The sequence below is a fragment of the Sceloporus occidentalis genome, unplaced genomic scaffold, assembly GCF_023333645.1.
Source record: "Sceloporus occidentalis isolate IW3139 unplaced genomic scaffold, rSceOcc1.0.p SCAF_50, whole genome shotgun sequence".
Classification (NCBI taxonomy): domain Eukaryota; kingdom Metazoa; phylum Chordata; class Lepidosauria; order Squamata; family Phrynosomatidae; genus Sceloporus; species Sceloporus occidentalis.
This window is the reverse complement of record NW_028317030.1, coordinates 5,385,072-5,405,457: the sequence shown is the minus strand read 5'-3', so window position 1 is coordinate 5,405,457 and position 20,386 is coordinate 5,385,072. Positions and strand designations below refer to the sequence as shown.

General features: G+C 45.9%; 1 protein-coding gene and 1 non-coding gene across 2 annotated transcripts; both read right to left on the bottom strand.

Annotated features, from left to right (window-relative positions):
- Window positions 1–238: 238 nt before the first annotated feature.
- LOC149288722 (ATP-dependent chromatin remodeler CHD4-like) lies at window positions 239–14,335 on the bottom strand. Its single transcript, XM_089491431.1, has 38 exons — window positions 14,257–14,335; window positions 10,959–11,077; window positions 10,402–10,587; window positions 10,084–10,202; window positions 9,743–9,996; window positions 9,481–9,605; window positions 9,244–9,379; window positions 8,982–9,163; window positions 8,452–8,688; window positions 8,170–8,373; window positions 7,872–8,083; window positions 7,657–7,788; window positions 7,468–7,564; window positions 7,080–7,271; window positions 6,713–6,913; window positions 6,489–6,626; window positions 6,281–6,402; window positions 5,940–6,113; window positions 5,694–5,835; window positions 5,404–5,535; window positions 5,102–5,219; window positions 4,749–4,873; window positions 4,435–4,669; window positions 4,175–4,350; window positions 3,903–4,083; window positions 3,728–3,814; window positions 3,536–3,624; window positions 3,183–3,316; window positions 2,854–2,998; window positions 2,462–2,627; window positions 2,127–2,206; window positions 1,925–2,042; window positions 1,785–1,832; window positions 1,565–1,696; window positions 1,278–1,386; window positions 857–989; window positions 563–758; window positions 239–435 (listed from the first exon to the last, which is right to left on the bottom strand). Exons 1-38 carry the CDS (start codon window positions 14,333–14,335, stop codon window positions 239–241), a joined length of 5,652 nt encoding a protein of 1,883 aa, XP_089347557.1.
- On the bottom strand, window positions 2,287–2,424 carry LOC149288723 (small Cajal body-specific RNA 11). Its single transcript, XR_016277400.1, has one exon.
- Window positions 14,336–20,386: the final 6,051 nt, after the last annotated feature.

The following is a 20,386-nucleotide window of genomic DNA, read 5'->3' as shown; positions in this document are numbered from 1 at the left end:
GGTAGGGTTCAGCTCTGCTGAGTCGGCTCCCTGGATGTGGTAGCAAGTCCTGCAACCCATGCCTGGGTTTCTGCTTCTAGTAGGGAATGTCTGGGGTGGGTGTATATACTTGGACCTCCTGACCAGAGGAGGGGGTTTGTTATTGCTGAGCCATCTGCTGTAGATAAAAGCCGCAATTAGAACCAAATAAGCAGGAGCAGGCCTGGCGACACTGAGAAAGAGGCTTTCTTTTTTTTTTTTAGGTGGAGGGGATTCTATGTTGCAGATTTACCGGCTGGGGTTGCGGTTCTCCCCCTCTGCTTGCTAATCGGCTCAGGATGTTCCTTTCTGACATCTGCAACCGTACAGCCACTGGAGGGATTCGGGCAATGGTGGCCGGGAGCCTGGTGACATCTGCCTTCATGTCACTCAGCAGTTCTTCCAGCTGCTTGAGCACTGGGGATCCAAAGACACAAAGTGAGTTACACGGTAAGGACAGAGTGTAAGGTTTAAGTCTCGTCTCCATCTCTTTGCAGCGATTTGTATTTTATTGGCCAGCGGTCAGTAGCCGGGAAAGGTTTACCTTTGTGCAGAACAGCGTTTGCTGGCTTGTTTCCCGCCATTGACTCCTTTGAGAGGTGCTGGTGACTTTCCGCTAAGCATTCGACCTCGGCAAACCTGGTATTCAGTGCCATGGAAGGGTGGGAGGGATCCTCAGACATATTGAGATACGCAGCTCGTCTAAGCTGTTCCTCTATTACAAGTGCTTGTTCCAGGAGCTAGAGAAGAAAGACGGCAAATGTTACAAAGCCTGCCTCGCTGCCACAGAAAGATTGCCAAAGCAGGAAGAGAAAAAACAAAACAAAAAAAAGCTCACCTTAAACCGCCGAGCGAGGAACTTGTTCTTGATTTCCAGAAAGTTGCCTCTGTTCACCTCTCCCTTGAAAGGTTCGTTGAGTATGGCGTACCTCACATCGTTCTGAATGTCTTGCCAACGAGCGTAACCATGACTGACCGGCGTATAGGAAAATGGAGCTCACAGTGGTGAAGTTACAACCAAAGAAACAGCGATCCATAGTCTCATACTGACCAGTACACCCCCCCCCCCGGACACCCAACCACCTGATTGTTTCTCTCAGCCCAAAGGTAGACGCACGAGGTGGTGAAACGCCTTAACACGTAGCGTCAGTCACAAAACTTCACAAAAAGGAGCACAGTGCACTGCACAATAAAAGTGAAGACACCTGCTTTACCACAAACTTCACAAATCGACTTATTCTTAGCACAATAAAGGATACTTTATGATGCCGGACAGCAGCCAGTAATCATGTCTACGATGCCAGATTTCATATGTCTTTTTGGTAACAGTTGCTGCTCTTTCTTCGTTTTGCCACAAAGAGTGGAGTTCTGCAGATAGCAAGGAGTGAGTGTTAACACACAAAGAACAATGACGAGTGAAATCAGTCAAGTAATACTGCAGACACACGGGCTTAGAGGAGTTTGAGGTTTTCACATCCAACCCTGTATGTTTTCCATCTTCTGCAAGTTAATCACCCAGAGCCCAAAACACAAAGGGCCACGTTACCAGTAAAGCCGCCGTCCGCGATGTTAAACATGAATCTCTGTTTTGCAGCAGCTGTCGGAGTGCGCTTGGCTTTCTCTTCAGTCGGCTCCTTCGGAGTCTCCCCATTCTGCAGCGTTACTTCTTGTACATCATCTGCAGGGTAGAGCAGAGGAGGATTTGTGAGACAGGTGCACAGTTTCTCATCAACAAAAGGAATAAATAAAAAAGACAAGGTACAAACCTTTCTTATCATCCAGAGTGATGACTTCATCTACTTTCTCTGGCTCTGCTGTAATGGGGAAAATAATAAAGAAAAGTGTATAAAGGGGATAGTTAAAGGAAAGCTTGTAGGGTGTTATTTAGTAATTACGTGATCCTCACGTTTCTGATCTGTCTCCATGGATTCAGATGCTGGAGGCTTCTCCTTGCTCTCTGGCTCCTCCGGCTTCTCCTCTGCAGGAGCGACAGGAGACCGGATCTCTGCTGCAGTCGCTGAACCCTGGGAAGGAAAAAAATTGGGGATTTTAGAATAAGGTCCAGGGGGTGATTAGATAGGAGATCGAGTACTTTGGTTAACACTCACCTCGTTACTTTCTTCAGCAGGCTTCACCTCCTTCTCTGTGTTCTCCTTAGTTGCTCCTTCCTCAGTTTTTGAGCTTTCCTCTGGAAAGAATCAGACATTGATGGGTTAATGACACAACGGAGACATTTCTCCAAAGCCTTGCATCTAATTGTATGTAACTTATGTCCTGTCAAGCCTTTAAGGGAATAGCACTACATCTTTGTGCTGCCCTCCTAAACAGACAGTATTAGTTTGTGTCCAACCGGGATCCCCAGCCACACTAGAGACCGGGGTGTGCAGAAGTCTGCTGGCCGGACAAAATGATGCAGTGTCAAAAATAAGAAAAAAAGGCTTACCGTTTGCAGGAACAGGAGCTGGTGTATTCGGTTGTGTGTCCCCTGGGGTAGATGGCGTGGGTGTTTTGGGTGATGGAGAGTCAACCTGAGCAGCTTTCTTATTCTCCTCAGCCTCTGCAAGCTCTGGCATACTCCAACGTCCATTCACGTGCTCAAACTCTTGGACCTGGAGAAACCGTGCCACGAGGGTTAACGCCAAATCCGTAGCTAAAACTACTAACACTGGCTAATGCATACATCATAGGGGGATTAAATTGTGTAACATGAGAAACTTAATACATATTTCTAAATAGCAAATTTTCAAATGAAACCCTTACATCAACATGACAATCTTACTGGAGGTAGAAGCCCGTTACATACAGCATGGGGGGGAACAAAATGTAGAATCTCACCTTTTTCCGTATGAGAGACATCACTCCGATTCTGGTTAGAACATGCTGGCGAGATAGACCTTCTCTGGGAACACCATCTGCGAAAGTCTCTGCCCCGTCGGCACCAGGTTCACAGAGATGGCGCATAAACAGGGACACGTAGGCTCTGTATACATAAACAAAAGTATATTTATTATTATATTAGATAGAAGCGTGTGAGGACAGGAGCCAGGCATTGCCTCCTATGAAGCTCATTGAGAACAGAAGTAGCTGGGTAAGCAGAAAAAAAAAAAATGTAGAAGCGGGGGCTGACTGTATGAAGGAGAACGGGAAGAAGGTGCAAGTCTTACTTGAACTCTTTCTCTGACTTGCCACGGAGGTCTCGTACCAGCCACTGAGTGGTGAAGGCATCCTGAGGGGGCATTCCATAGCGCATGATGGCATTCAAGAAAGCCTTCCTCTGTCGGGCATTAAATCCAAGAACCTGAGATAAATGAGATAAAGGAGATATAAAAACCACAAAAGACATGAGGCAGCATGTTCAAGTGTTTAAATATATAAGCTGATCACAAGTTCATGAACTAGACCATACACACCCCTTACTTCAAGTACATTAAGGCGATACATAACTTAGTCCAGTTCCATTTTCCACCCTCAAACAGCTATCAGACCCCCAAACCCAAAACAATCCAGGAGTTTGTACCTCAATGTTGCCACCCACACGTGCCAGAAGCGGCGGGAGAGGCTTGTCTTTGTCATTTCGCAAACCTTTTCTGTTTGGCCGACGAGCAGCTGTGGAAAGAAAGGCAAAATGGCCATGTAAGTAACGATTAGCTCCTGAAAGGAGCTCGTTAGACAAGAGTGAGTCTGCATTGTATATACTCGGGTCGCTTACCTTCCGAACGTTCATCGAAATCTTCGTCGCCCTCCTCAGAAGCCACAGAATAATCAGACTGGTTATCAGACTGGTCATCCTGCCAATCTGTGGAGAGAAGAGATTTAAAGTAATCAGGTGCAAGACAGGAGCTAGAGGTAGGTTTATGGCATTCAATATAGAAGGATATATATACCTCGATCTTCCTGGCTCCCATCATTATAGTTGACCTGCTTGCGGATTCTTTTTCCTTTGCCCAGATTTCGAGCAAGGTCTTCCTGCTGCTGTTCATAATGGTGCCTGAGAAGCTTCTCCCAGTAATCTGGATCAACGCTCTCCTCTTGCTTAATGATCTCACGGACCACCTCTTCTTCATCCTTGAGTAGAGACCAACAATGTGAGCAAGCATTCAACCTCAAGTTTAATCATCCCAATCGTTTGACATGCCACGAAAACAACGTGACTCACCGCCATCTCCTCTTCCCGGACCACATACTGCGCCACCTTGAAGGAGCTCAGGTACTCATTCATTCCCTGGATCTCGGTGTCTTCAATTTCATCCTGGTTTCGATCCAGTAAGCGAGCTATGGCCTTGTCATCGTAATGAATAACGCTTCCATCTTCACCCTCCTTGTTCTCACCACCTTAGGAACAGGTAGTTTTAATATCTTGAACAATAAATACCAATAGAGATTGTGGTTCAGGTCATCTTCCTGGATAATCCTTACCTTCTGTAGCCTCGTCTTTGAACAGCTCTTCCGTTCCGAATTTAAGAATATCGTCCAGTTCCTGCTTAGACATAGAGCCAGTCTTGGAGCCCAAGCCGGGGCGTACAACCAAGTGGGTGAGCATCATCTTCTTCTTTGCTACTTGAGTGATCCTCTCCTCCACAGACGCACGAGTCACAAACCGATAGATCATCACCTTCTTGTTTTGCCCAATACGGTGAGCTCTGCTGAAAGCCTGTAGGAAGTTTGCGTCAGAGCCACCACAAGACGGAAATACGGGTCTATTACAGACAGTGATGTGCCTTGTCGCTCACCTGAATGTCATTGTGTGGGTTCCAGTCAGAATCATAAATAATCACAGTATCTGCTGTGGCGAGATTAATCCCCAAACCTCCGGCACGAGTGGACAAAAGGAAACAGAACTGCTGAGCCCCAGGAGCTAGGAAATAAAGCACCCATCATTATCTCGTTCCATGTAATGAACAATTCAGATATTGTGTTAACATTTTTATGAAAAAGAATTTTTACAGCCGTTTATTTCAGGTCATTGCAGACCAGATACCAAAATTGTCCACGTTACCCCCACGTAAAAACAATGCAGAAAAAGCAGAGATTTTATCTTGGATTTTAAACCCCTGCCCACTATCCATATAGACTTCAGACTGACCATTAAATCGATCAATGGCTTCCTGACGCATGTTCCCAGTGATTCCACCATCTATTCTCTCGTATTTATACCCCTCGTGTTCAAGAAAGTCTTCGAGAAGGTCCAGCATCTTTGTCATCTATTTGAGTAAAAAGTATATGTAGGCAACAGAGTCCAAAATCCAAATCAAGTAATCACAGGTTTGCCAACACAGATTATATTATCACCCAATGGCGCACAATTGAGAGATTAGGGAGTGTTACAATGAGTCTAACAGGACACAAACACCGACGTCATGAACACCGGTGAATGAAGATACGTACCTGGGAGAAGATCAGCACCCTGTGTCCATCGTCCTTTAGTTTCCGCAGCATCTTCTGCAGGAGCAACAGTTTTCCAGCTCCTTTGATCAATGCATTCCCATCATACATCCCATTGGGCATCTTTGGAGCTTCCTACAGGAGGAATACAAAGCAACTCATGAGAACTGGTCTCAAAAGAGGACTAAAACCATACGTATTACCAATCCCCATGAAAGAGATGCGGAAAGGTGGCTAAATCGTACAGGCAAATTACTAGCGCAGTATCTAGATATACCCATCCATACACTTACCATAGCAGCCACAGGGAAGAGGTAGGGGTGGTTACAGCATTTCTTAAGATCCATCACCACGTTTAGGAGAGACACCTGGTTGCCACCTCCTCGTGCGTTCAGAGCCTCAAAGTTTCTTGTGAGAATGAACTTGTAATATTTCCTGAAATAAGACACACGGTGTAAACGGATCAGACCCCAGACAGCCCTGCACTAGAGGTATCATAGTGGGCGCCATGGACAGGCAGAGAGCAGAACCTCACTCACTTCTGCATAGGACTAAGCTCCACACGCACAATCAACTCTGTCTTTGATGGCATGTTTTTGAAAACATCTGCCTTGAGCCGACGCAACATGTGAGGTCCCAGCATGTCGTGAAGCTTCTTTATCTGATCTTCCTTTGCGATATCTGCAAATTCTTCCAAGAACCCTTCAAGGTTACTAAAAAGCAGATAGAAAAAAAGTATTCAAAATCAATTTCACCGAGTAAATTAAACTGGTCATCTGACAATGGGTGGGCTGACCAGTATCTGTACATATGGTGCAGAGACGAGCATCTAACAGAACCAACATGAATTACTCAATTGTAATTAATGTTACAAGCTTACTTGAATCGCTCCGGTGTCAGGAAATTGAGCAAGTGAAACAACTCCTCCAGGTTATTCTGTAGAGGGGTTCCTGTGAGGAGAAGCTTGTGCTGGAGGGAGTAACCATTCAAAACCCTGAAAAACTGGGGGGGAAAATACAGAAAAAACAATTAGATAATGAACAGCGAGCCTCCCAGAAACATGGATAATTGTGTCCGTGCGTTTTTACCTTGGACTGGTTGTTCTTCAGACGATGAGCTTCATCCACAACCAGACATGCCCAGTCTATAGAGCCAAGCACGGCCATGTCAATCGTAATTAGCTCATAGGATGTCAGAAGTACGTGGAATTTTACAGACGCTTCTTTCTGTGGGATACAGAACGGTAAAAAGCTCAGCATCACACGTTTGACCGCCAATATCCAGCCAAATCATGAAGAATTAGATCACAAACCTTCATACGTGAAGCTTTCTTGCCACCTCGGATTGCATTATCTTCAAAGGAAAACTCGTTTTCTCTGATGACGGCACGGCTGTCTTTGTCTCCCACATACGTGACAACGTACATGTCAGGGGCCCACATTTCAAATTCACGCTCCCAGTTAATAATGGTGGAGAGTGGAGCACTGACCAGAAACGGACCTTTTGAATGACCCTGGAAATAAAAAACAAAACAAACAAAAAAAAAAAACTTAGTACCATACAGGGGACACAGGTGGGGAGGGTAATGAAAAGTTTGTACACAAGAACTGCGTGCCCTGGGTAAAGGCAGAGTACAGATTATGTGTAATGGATGTTAAGCTGAGGGCATGAGAACTCACCTCTTTATAAAGAGAGTACAGGAATACTGCTGTCTGCACAGTTTTTCCCAATCCCATTTCATCTGCCAGGATGGTATCTGTGCCTTGTGCCCATGAAAAGCGCAACCAGTTCAGACCCTCCAGCTGATACGGATGAAGTGTGCCTCCCGTGATGTCCAGATACTCAGGCTGACGATCATATTTAACTGTAGGCTAAGAGTGAAGATACAGCAAATACAATCAACTCAGTGTTTACATGGTAGGAGAGTTTAAACATGCATGGGGAAGGTATATTTCTATCTTGAATCTAAGACGAGACCAAGGAGTGATTAGGGTTTGGGTCTTTACAGACTAGATGATCCAAATGGTTATCTACAATCAAATTATGTTTCCATGTAAAGAAACTTACATCTACGGTTGGGGTGTCAGGGGGTCGTTCAGGTCTCCTAAGTTTAACTTTCTTGATCTTTTTACCAGGACGTCCTTCATCACCACACATCAGCTCCCTGCAAGTTGAAAGAAAATGTAAGTTGCAGACGAACACACATTTCCGACACGTACGTATGAAGAGTAGGTGTCTGCCGCTCCAGGAACCCACCTGTGATTCCAGTAGCCTTGCTTGTATATGTCATAATCCTGTACATCAGCATCTTCAAGCTCCCAGGATGCCTGGTCATAAGGCAGATCCCTCCACTTGATCAAATAATGAACATTCCCCTTTTTGTCAACACTAGGCATAGAGAAAAGAGGTGCCGTTAGTATCCTATAGCAACAGAATGATCCACAGATGAGACTTTCAGTGCATCCCCGTACCTGTGGTTCAAGACGCGATGAATCATAATCCATTCTGGTTTGATCCCATAACGATAGAATTTCTCCTCCATCTCAAGATATTTAGGATCTTTGTTTTTCCTCTTGCGGCTCTTTTCTTCTTCGTCACCTCCATAATAATCCCCAGCAGGAGGCTCATCCATGTCATTTTTTCTCTGGTAGTTTCGGAACATGACTTGGCAGTGAAGTTCCAGCTGCGGAAGGAAACAGGTTTGGTTACTAAAGCAGTCAGGGGGGTGATACTACAGACACAAGATGTTACTCCACGCTAAATTGTTACCTGGAGCTCTGTGACCCAGGAGCAGTGCAGATAAGACATGCTATGCCACTTAACAAAAAATTCTCGCTCTTGTCTACCCTCTAGAGGCTTGGGTGGAGGGGCACTAGGATCCGATCCTGGTGGACGTGGTACAGGAGTAGGGGGAGGAGGCTGACCCCATTTCCAGATCAATATCTTCTGGATTTTACCCTTCAGGGAAGGGCACTGCGGAGAGAAAGACATGGGTTTCACCAAGAAGCAGCAGAGTCAACATGTAAGAAAATCAGCAAAGTTGATACTCACAGTACACCGTGGACACAGCCATTCTCCGTTGGGAATCTCCGGCAATGGAGGATTTAGGCAATGTATGTGGTAAGAAGAAGGACAGGTGTCGCAACAAAGCAGTTCCCCTCCGTCCTTGCAAACACGGCAAAACTCCATGTGGTGATCCTCCTCCTCTGGATCACCTGCGGCATCCTCCATGTCTTCATCACACTCAGAGTTATCCTCCTTTGCTTCCCACTGCACTCCTTCCTTCTCCTATGAGAAATAAAGCCGCATTAGGCAACAATATAGGCTACATTTCCAACTGCCAAACGCATTCTAGCCAGCCTTAATAGACAGGAGACATGACGTAGCGAGACAATTAGGAGGTACACAACACAAATCATCCATCATTTCATGCAAGGGCATATGAAAATGGCCCCTTCTCTTTCAACTTACAAACAAAATGTGACAGATCACACCCTTGTGACACCCCCCCACAGTAAGTATACACAACTATCTTACTAGAAAGGGGCTCCTGTGTTCAATTGCCCTCTGCTTTCACTTACACAGTGTGGGCAACTCCATTTTCCCTCAGGCGCTTTGTCCATGTCGGGGTCCAGGCAGACCATATGGTAAGCACGGGGACAGGTGTCACACAGGATGATCTCCCCACCTTGCTGGCAAACCTCACAGTAGTCTTGGTGATCTGTTTCATAACCATCCACTCCTCCAGCTGCCTCCTCATCACCTGTTTAAAAAAGGGACACTTTCAGGATGAGACAAGACATTTCCCTACTTGAGTAAAATACCAACGCAATTGTTATGAACCTTTCTTCTTCTTCTTGCTGGCTTTCAGTTTCTTCCGACTTCGGCTACTCTTACTGGTAGATCCATCTGAAACAGACAGGCTGTTCATGCTGCCGTCATCATAGTCAGAATCCCCCTCTAGATCATCCTCTTCACTCTGGCAAAGCAAGCCGTACATTACACCAGGCTGTCACCGGGACACGTTGAACCTATACCTTTAATAGCCTAACTTCTAAAACGCTCAAATATTACACTTACGGAAGAACGCTTGCGTTTAGAACCAAAGCCCCCAAGCTTGATTTTCAAAGGAGCAACTTTCTTGGCTTTGGGTTTCTTAATTTCTGGAGGTTTGACAGTCTTTGGTTTCTTCCTGGCATTAGGCCCTAAGGAAAGGGAGAAAAAAACAAAACCGTTTACACATCAGGGCTGGACAATTCTGTGTAGAAGTTAGGGGGCAAACTCTCATATCATATAATAGCCAGCAACAGCCCCTAGCAGAGGTAGCCTGATGACCACTGACCTTTTCCTTCCTTTGTCTTAGCCTTGCGCAGGGGAACTTCAGGAACTGGTGGTGGTGGTGGGGGGGGAGCAACCACTTCATTAGTTGCCACCATACTTTCTACTACAGCAACAGCAGCAGCAGCGGCGGCAGCCACAGAAGCGCCTGAGCTTCCCTTCAAAGGGTTATTTGTACTAAATTCTCTCCACTTGGCACCCAGGACCATCATCATCTTAGAGACAGCAATCTTTGGGTTCTTGGCTGCAATGAGAGGTCTAAAAAAAGAAAAAAAAAGAAAGGCACAATGTTAATGAACTGAATAAACGTCAAAGGCAGAAATGAATGAAGAGGACAGGATATACCTGACAAATTGACTGAAAGCCTTGTAGTTAGTCAGAGTACGATAATCATCCTCTGTAAACACATGGTCGATATCCTCCATACCCCAGTCCTCCAAAAGCTGACCAGAAGACTTTGGCTCCTATAAAAGACAACAAACACTTGATACCCCTTACTAATACAGCGATACAAGTGAACATGTGCATTGACACAGAAGTGCTTTCTATGCAGTATTAAACAAAAACGTAAGCAATGAGAACATACATATATATATATATATATATATATATATATATATATATATAAAAAACAAAACAAAAAAAAGCCTATGGTGCACTGACCTTGGAGTCATCATCATCGTCCTCTTCTTCCTCACGCTTCACCTTTGTTTTCTTCTCCTTCTTCTGCCCCAGCTTCTTCTTTTTCTTCTTGCCAGGGGTGTAATCACTGCCTTCACTGTCTGAGCGAACATGTCCAACATCGTCCTCCCCAAAATCGTTGCCTTCTCCTGAGCTATCATCCACATCCTAGCAGATAAACAGCAAAAAAGAAGTGTCTTGTTCTGTCTTATTCTACTGTATATTACCCGATACCAAGTATCAGTAGAACCTTTAGCACTACAGGCCCAGTGGCCTCTATATTTTCACCAAGTAACATGTGTACACTGAGGTCACCTACTTTCTGGAACCCCCCCCCCAAAAAACTTTTACACTCTATCCAGAACCCTCTTCACACATTCCAAATATCACCATGGCAACGTGTCATCTCTACTCCTTCTAAACCTCTGGGTCCCAAACTGATACGAATCACTTCTGCATCTAAAGCGCACTCGGCACACAAACAAACCTTATCCTCAGCTTACAGGGAAAAGATACTCGCATTCACACATCCAACAAACCTCTTTTTTCTGTCTCTTTCCTTTGGAGGGCTTTGAATCTTTTGGCTTTTTGGGTTTCTTCTTCTTCTTTATTTTAGGCGTTTCGACTTCCGAGAGATCCTCATCAAGATCGTCATCATCTGGAAGGAAACAGAGATGCCTGTTGTCTGAAAGAGTCCACCTCTAAATATAAGAACTTTGGCTTCTCCAAGACTCCCTTGCCAGAGGAGCAGAGACGTCTCCAGAGACATGACACCTGCCGTCTTCACATTGGTTAATATCTCCCTGGAAGTTTTTCACAGCGTATTTACTTTTCCAGTAGCTGCACAGAAAAGTGCCAGAGGGGCCAAATAAACGCCTTTAATGTTGAGATTAACAGACTAATCCACACACCAGGAGAAGTCAACTGGTAGGGCTACAACTAGTATTCCTGTGATGTTTGGCTCCTCGATTGCCGAGAGTCATGGGAGTTTTGCTTTACAATACACAAACTAATGTCACGCCCTCTACCCGTTAGGCACAGAATATTTGGATTTACCGAAAACTTTAACCTGTGTTAAAAACAAGAGGTACGTGTCCAAGACTCGGCAAGCAGCACTCTTAACCCAGGACTGTGAGACAGGAAGCGGGGAGGGATTAGTGCTCCAAGATGAGGTCCTGCTGTACAGACTTGGGGGGGGGGGGGGGGGGGGGGGAAGATTAAAACCACAGCCAGTTCTGGAGCTGCTTAATACAAGAGGGAAGACCATTTGAAGTTCTACAGAGAGAAATATACATTTGCCATATCATATGGACACCTTACACCGCGCACAAGACGGTGGCAGGACAGACGAGCAATATCTCAGGCCTAGAAGGGTCCAAACATTGCTCGGGCTTTTGTTCTCATACCTAGGAAAAGCAGGGAGGACAGCAGCCCACATGGGGGGGGAGGGGTTAATCACCGAGCAAGAGGGAGGAGACTCCCAGATATACAAATTACTGGAGAGACACAGTGGCGGACAATGACCCCCCCCCCCCCCCCGCCGACATACAAGCAGGGGGCACTGATCCGCCCCCCCCAACATACAAGCAAGGGGCACTGATCTCCCCCCCCGACATACAAGCAAGAGGGGCAATGATCAGCCCCCCCCGACATACAAGCAAGAGGGGCAATGATCAGCCCCCCCCGACATACAAGCAAGAGGTCAATGATCAGCCCCCCCCCGACATACAAGCAAGAGGTGCAATGATCAGCCCCCCCCCGACATACAAGCAAGAGGTGCAATGATCAGCCCCCCCCTGACATACAAGCAAGAGGGGCAATGATCAGCCCCCCCCGACATACAAGCAAGAGGGGCAATGATCAGCCCCCCCCGACATACAAGCAAGAGGGGCAATGATCAGCACCCCACGACATAACAGGCACCAAGGCAATCATCAGCACCCCTGAGATAACAGGCACGGGGCAATAACACACAGGAGCGGATATGATTAGCACCCGACATACAAGCACCAGGCAATGATCAGCACCCATCAGACATACAAACACAGGGCAACGAGCGACACATCAGAGGAGCACACACGGAATACAGCATCGGGCCACAGAGATACACAAAGCACGTGCGCTGAATGTTCCACACGTTGTTTCTTAAATAATTGTACACACATGCATTTAGCAGAACAGCACATAGGCAGACATTGTCGTGGGGTTGTTTTAGGGGAAGGGGCAGCATGGAGGTGGGCTCCCGCAGCATTAGAAGGGATTAGTAGGAGCACGAGGAGGGGGCGTGCGTGTTTGCCCTGCACGCCCACAATGCACACGCACGGCGGAAAGCAGGGGGGGGAGCTTTTGTTTCTTTAGGACAGGACAGTTAATGGCTGCTTTACTTTCTCTCTGACAAGATGGCAGTACCCCAAAGGCACCACATGACCTGCCCTCTCCAGCGTGGCCCCCCGCGGCCAAACGTCACCGGAGGAGATGGGTGAATTTAAAGCACGTGTCACATTCAATCAAATCCAACAAGCCTATTATGTTAAGGAGGCTTCATTGACACCCCAGAAGCAGCGTGACAAAAGAGCAAGTCAACTAGCAAACGGCTGACTGCCACATGGGGGGTTTGCAGACGTTTCGTACGCAACAGGAGACGACTTCTAACGGTTTCCTCAGATATAAAATACCAGCCAATGTAGCAAGAGGTCGTCTGACAAAGTAACATCTTGCAGATTTAACTCCCGTAGATCATGAAATAAGGAGAGTACACATCAACCTTTACAATACCAGAGTTTCTGTATCTCCTCTTCCAAAGAGGAGCGCGGAAAGTATAGTCAACCATCACCGATTCTGTTCCTCTCAACAAGCAAACCACCGCCTTATTTCTGAGCATTCAGTGAGTAGCCGTTGACCGGCACAACCGCGGCCGATGCTCCAAGAGACACGACGGAAGGAAGTAACCCGTAGTCCATCGACTGATGCTTATAGGCCGATGACATAACCAAGTTACCCAAGTGCCCAACATTCACTGCCATAACTCCACGGCACGGAAAGGCCTCAAAAGACAATTTAATGAAAGCACAACCTGATTCCCCGGCTGAAGCTCCGTGACCCGGCTATTTGTACGGTAACAAGCAGATTAGTGGTACCAAGAAACGGACCAAGGGTTCCAACCCCGACATCCAAACCCAAGGAAGCGCGTCGACATCATCCATAACCCAACCATTAAAGATACACTGTATTTGTACAGGACATGACATTGTTGACGAAAGCGAGATATATATAATGCCAAACCTTGAGGGACACAAACTGGACAGGACTGAATCAAACGCCAGCCTGATCACTTTCACCGCTTCATGCCATGCACATCATGTGCAGAAATCTCTGCCTGCTTGAAGACGGTTGCATGCCACCCAACTCATTAAACATTTGGCTCGGACGGGATTATGCTGCAATTCTGACCGAACTGGCACGAGAGGTTGCTGTAGCATTAAAATATCTGCAGACTCACCTAAACCCAAACCAAAACGCAGGCTACCTGCCAACACCAGGCATCACGGCAGCGCTATCAGCCTCCGGATAACACAAGCCGTCACAAAATGCCATTAAAACTAAGTGATCTACTTCATGGGGATATATATATATATATATTATATACATTTAGAATGTTAGACCTATATTTCATGTTATCACACAGGGAATTTCCGGCGATGCGTGGCGTCCGAAAACGCTGGACACTGCCTACTTGAACACAAAAGCCACCCAAGGACGTAATCAGCTGGTAACTCTGTAACCCCAATCCCTTCCGTTATAGAATCCGCGCATTACATACAATAAACCGCTTCCTACCTTGGTGGTGGCTGCTGTTTAACATGACTTCAATCTCTCCTTCGCTACCCGGCGACGAGGGCCCGAGCCCGGAAGCCATGATAAGAAGCTAGATGGCACGAGCGATGAAAGTCTTCAGTCGCTGCGTGGCGCAGGGGGAGGAGTCTGCAATGGGAAAAAACACGTTAATATACTGAGACATATATATATGCTATACAAACGACACCATCGCACACACAAAAAACAGCAGGAGCAGCCTATTGTGTACACAGCTATCCACTACAGGCACTGAGGCCTACCTGAGCTGCAAGCCTTACCCATCCCCCACCCTGTGCATGGGTGACATTTTGATTAAACATATACAGACGTGTGCATGTATATATAGGTTTTAAAGCATAGAGACAAACAATGTGGAACTACAAGCAGATGCAGTCTGTTCATGTGAACTGGGATGTTAAAAAGGAAACATAGCTGCGTACTGAGAACTTATAGGGGTTTTGTGCTAATACAAAGGGTTAATGTCACCCATCCATGCCTTGTACTATATTCCCATATACAGTGTCAACATATAGTAACAATGCATGCCTGCTGGGGATTGAAGTGCCTAGATGTGTAAATATATATATATATATATATATACACACACACACACACGTGTCTGTATATAGGTGTAACATTACTCTGTATAAGGGCTCATATGGAAGTATATAGGCATAGTATTACTCTGCATAAGGGCTCATGTGCCTGTATATAGTCGCAGCATTACTCTGTATAAGGGCTCGTGCGTCTGTATATAGGCGCAGCATTACTCTGTATAAGGGCTCGTGCGTCTGTATATAGGCGCAGCATTACTCTGTATAAGGGCTCGTGCGTCTGTATATAGGCGCAGCATTACTCTGTATAAGGGCTCGTGTGCCTGTATATAGGCGCAGCATTACTCTGTATGAGGGCTCGTGTCCCCGTATATAGGCGTTACATGACTCTGTATAAGGGCTCATGTGCCTGTATATAGGATTATAGGAGCAGATGCCTTTAGGAAGCGCGGGGTGAGGTATACAGCGGCGCAGTTATTCCGTGGGCTGAGGTATAGCGCCATCCGTACAATACCCCTACACAATGGCCGGGCTCAGGCCGCTTCTAACTCGTTGTGACCCGTGACCTCCGGGGGTCCCATCCGCGTACTCTCCCGTCCCCCCGAAGTCGCACTCACCTCAGACCGGTCTCTGACGGTGGGGAGGGAAGCCGCTCTCGCCGTGAATCCTCCCGCTCCTCTCTCCGGGACACCGGCAGTGATGGTGGAGTCCCCGCCCCTTCCTTGGCCCCGCCTTGTTACCGCGGCAACCAGTGCGTTACCCTGGAGACGGGCGGCCAGCCATCCCATAATAACCCCAAAGAACTGGCCATCCCATAATAACCCCCGGTCCGACATCCCATAATAACAAGAGGCAGCCTGACATCCCATAGCAACAGGAGGGAGTCTGACATCCCATAATAACCCTGACATCCCATAATAACCTGAGGGAGATTGGCAGCCCATAATAACTACTGACATCCCATAATAACAGAGCTCTGCCTGATATTCCAGAGCAAGATAAAGGAATCCCCTTTAGCATCCCATAATAACCCAGGTGCTGCCCATTACCTCAGGATTGCGCCTCATATTCTCCCAGCCCCCTCTTAGACCCCTAATACCTGTGTGACAGCTAGTTCTCTACAGACATCTTTAACACCTCCAATACCTCCTGTCTCTCCATCACTTCTCCCAGCATCCCAGGTCTTTAGCCCAGACCCTTTCCTACACCAGGCCTGAGCCCAGACCCTTTCCTACACCAGGCCTGAGCCCAAACCTTTTACCTCACCAGGCCTGAGTCCAGACCCTTTACCTCACCAGGCCTGAGCCCAGACCCTTTACTACACCAGGCCAGTATTTCACCAGTAATGAGGACAGGAACACCAAAGTTTGTTCCAAGCAACCCAGGAAGAAACTGACATATTTGTCAACAGCCCAGTCAGATGTTCTCACACGGTCACCGAGTTCTTCCGGTCCTCACCATGGTGCGGAGGTGATGTAATCCAAACAGTAAGGAACTTTGCGTACTAATCTTCCTCAGGATTCCCAAGGCTCTCCCTATGTATTTATATATATATATATATATATATATATATATATATATATATATATATGTATAATGAAGGGTATGCATAAGCCGTTGGACTCGGCGACTCAGACTCTTCTAGGGCAGGCCAGGGTTAATTTATGTTCCCCAACGCATTTCTCTAGCGATTGTGTCCAATAAACCCAGTAGCACCGGGTGGCTGCCCGTGACAGTATGGGGGTCTAAGAAGACTTAGGCCAACTCCAGTGCTCAAGGGCCACGAAGAGGCCTCAGGTTTTATATTTTAAGCGCAATCACCTCAGTTAAAAGTGAATTAAACTTCCCTGGCCTCTTCGCGGCCCTCAAGGTTTGCACCCCTGATACAGACGATCAAGTGAAAGGAAGAGGCGTAATAATAAACGTATCGTAAACTATCGTTTTATCTATATGTGATATTTCTAACAATTCCATATGGTGCAGAAAAAAAATGGTTCTTGGGGTGGTCCTTGGGTGCAGACCCCCCACTATTCATGTACAGTGACACAGGCCTCATGATGCCACCTCAGGAGATGCTTCAGCATCTCTAAACCTTGTCCCTATATTGGCCAAGAGAACAGGCGATGTGGACCTCGTACTACCCTCTGAAACTGGAGCAAGAGCACAATGCTTTGGCCATATATATATATATATATATATATATATATTATACATTGTATATTTTAGAAGGTGTACAATGCCACGGAATATGAAGGCGCTTTGTAAATCAGCGAGTCTTTATTTAGAATGCTTGGGTAAGCAGTGTTTGTTTATGGTGTCTATTAGCGACATCTAGTGGCCATGTGTAGTTTTACAGGGTCTGTAGTTGAAAGCTGAGTGAATTGGTCGCATTTATAGGCCTTCACCCTGGACTGAGGTCATCAGATTATATTAATTTGTTAAAATATCACTTTTGTCTTTTCGCAGTTTATTATCGTAATTCATTTATCTTAGAACCATCATGGCTTTGTGTAGTAGAACCCACAGGGGGCTACCACCTTTCTGGGGTGGGAAGGTAACTATTATTGATTTATATAGCGCCATCATATTCTGGAGAGCTGTACAGTGGGTTAACGTGACATAGCAAGTAGTGCATGATGTAACGCTGATGAGGTAAGGAGGTCTCTGCTCAAATTAGCTCAAGAGGTGGTGTGTTCTCCCATTATTTTAGAAGAAGTGTACCTTACACTGATGAGTTATCTTTTTTTCTTACCTCTTGGTGCTTTAGAGTTGAACAGCAGAAATCTGGTTTCACAGGAAAGAATAAAGGGACAGTTTGACACCCCCCAATATAGAAGAATAACAAAAACCAGACCAGGACGCCGGATCCCTTTATGGACTGGCAAACACATTTACACACACACTCACCTTTACACAAACTTACACCCTAACACACATACACAAACACACTTATACATTCATGCTCACACACAAACACTTGCATGCTTTCAACACACTTTTACCTCGCTTCTGCCACATTACACAACCTTGTTGCGCTCCTGCCTTCCCGGGCTGGTCCAAAATTGTTCACAAAAAATACCTTGAAATCATATAGCAACTCATATATTTCCATGCTCAAGACACTTAAATGAATGCATTTTGGGGTATTTTGGTCAACACTTTATAGAAATATATGGAAAGAAAAATAATAAAATACTGATCGGGGTTTGCTATAAGCCACCAAATATAATGGAAGCAGCAGAAGATCAATTATTAAAGCAAATAAACAAGGCAGCAAATCACAATGAGGTGGTTATTATGGGTGACTTTAACTATCCCGACATAAACTGGGAAACAGAGACCTATGAATCTCATAAAGGAAACCGGTTTCTGACTATAAGTAAGGATAATTATCTGTCCCAAATGGTACAGGACCCGACCAGAGGGGGCGCCCTACTGGACTTAATATTAACCAACAGACCTGACAGAGTAACTAATGTGCAGGTCAGGGGGCATCTAGGAAATAGTGATCACAATATGATACATTATAACTTGTCCTTCAATAAGGGAACTCTTAGAGGAGCCACAAGAACCATGAACTTTAGGAAGGCAAAGTTTGATCAACTAAGAGAAGCCCTTAACACTGTAAATTGGGAAAATGTCCTCAAAAACAAGAGTACAGACACTCAATGGGAGATTTTTAAGGATATCTTAAATTCTCACTGTGAAAGGTACATACCGTATGGGAATAAAAGAGTCAGGAACAAGAGAAAACCAATGTGGATAAATAAAAATGTAAAGGGGGTAATAAATGGCAAAAAAAAGGCATTTAAGCTACTAAAACAGGAAGGCAGTGAGGAAGCACTAAAAAGCTATCGGGAAAAAAATAAAATATGTAAAAATCAGATAAAAGCAGCAAAATTGGAGACAGAGAGACTCATTGCCAAAGAGAGTAAGACAAACCCCAAAATGTTCTTTAACTATATAAATAGTAAAAAGGTTAAAAATGAAAGCGTTGGCCCCTTAAAAAGTAATGAGGGAGAAGTTATAGACGGGGATCAGGAAAAAGCTAATCTATTAAATACCGTATTTGCTCGATTATAAGACGACCCTGATTATAAGACGACCCCCCAAATCTTAATATTAATTTAGGAAAAAAAGAAAAAGCCTGAATATAAGACGACCCTATAGGAAAAAAGTTTTACCAGTAAATGTTAATTCATTTAAACACTTTTTTTAATAAAAGCTATGCTTGAGAAAAATATTTTGGTTTTATTTCCTTCTATTTTCCAACCTGTCCCCCAGTTATGCACATCTGCCCCAGAAGTGCCTTATACCCCCTATATGCCACTGTGCCCCATGATATGCCTTTTAACCCTCTAAATGCCACAGTGCCCCATAATATGCCTTTTAACCCTATATGCCACTGTGCCCCATGATATGCCTTTTAACCCTATATGCCACTCTGGCACTTAGAGGGTTAAAAGGCATATTATGGGGAAGAGTGGCATATAGGGAGGTTTAAGGCATTTCAGGAGGCAGAGTGGCATTAAAGGGGTTAAAAGGCATTTCACAGAGCACTCTGCCTCCAGAAATGCCTCAAACCCACATTTAACACTCCCCCTCCCTCCTCCAAACTTACCGGTGCTTCTGAGTTGGGGGGGGGCGCATAACACAGGAGGGTCCAGGTCCCCTGCATCTGAGCCCCAGGTGCTTAGTCCGGGCAGCATGTAGAGCTCCACGCGAATCGCGTAGAGCTCTAAGCACCGGGGACTCAGAAGCACCGGTACGTTGGAGGGGGCATAACACAGGAGGATGCAGGTCCCCTGCATCCTCCTGTGTTATGCCCCCCCCCCTCCAACTTACCGGTGCTTCTGAGTCCCCGGTGCTTAGTCCGGGCAGCGTTTAGAGCTCTACGCGATTGTATCGTGTAGAGCGTAGAGCTCTACACGATACAATCGCGTAGAGCTCTACACGCAGCCCGGACTAAGCACCGGGGACTCAGATGCACCGGTAAGTTGGGTCGGGGGTTAACACAGGAGGATCCAGGTCCCCTGCATCTGGGTCCCCAGTGCTTAGTCCGGGAAGCGTGTAGAGCTCTACGCGATTGTATCGCGTAGAGCTCTACACGCAGCCCGGACTAAGCACCGGGGACTCAGAAGCACCGGTAAGTTGGGGGGGGGGGGGTTAACACAGGAGGATCCAGGTCCTCTGCATCGCTGCGGGGGATCTGGATCTTAGTCTCATAATCAGACCTATTTGAGGTCTGATTATAAGACGACCCTGATTATAAGACGAGGGGTATTTTTCAGAGCATTTGCTCTGGAAAAAACCTCGTCTTATAATCGAGCAAATACGGTATATTCTTCTCTGCTGTATTCACAGAGGAAAATGAAATGCCAGGTAATATACAGCAGGATGAGATAACTGCCCCAGTACATGTCGCCTGTCTAACCCAGGAAGAAGTGCAGTGCCGCCTAAAAAAAATCAAAATAGACAAATCACCAGGTCCAGATGGCATTCAACCCCGCGTTCTAAGGGAGTTAAGTAATGTAATAGACAGACCCCTATTTCTAATA

Bases quoted from the DNA above. Each gene is read 5' to 3' on its own strand.
- LOC149288722 (XM_089491431.1), bottom strand. From the start codon at position 14,335: ATGGCTTCCGGGCTCGGGCCCTCGTCGCCGGGTAGCGAAGGAGAGATT. The intron at 9,380-9,480 runs GTAAGTGTAATA...TTGCTTTGCCAG, and splicing joins CTAAACGCAAGCGTTCTTCC to AGTGAAGAGGATGATCTAGA. The intron at 6,114-6,280 runs GTAAGCTTGTAA...TCTGCTTTTTAG, and splicing joins CTGACACCGGAGCGATTCAA to TAACCTTGAAGGGTTCTTGG.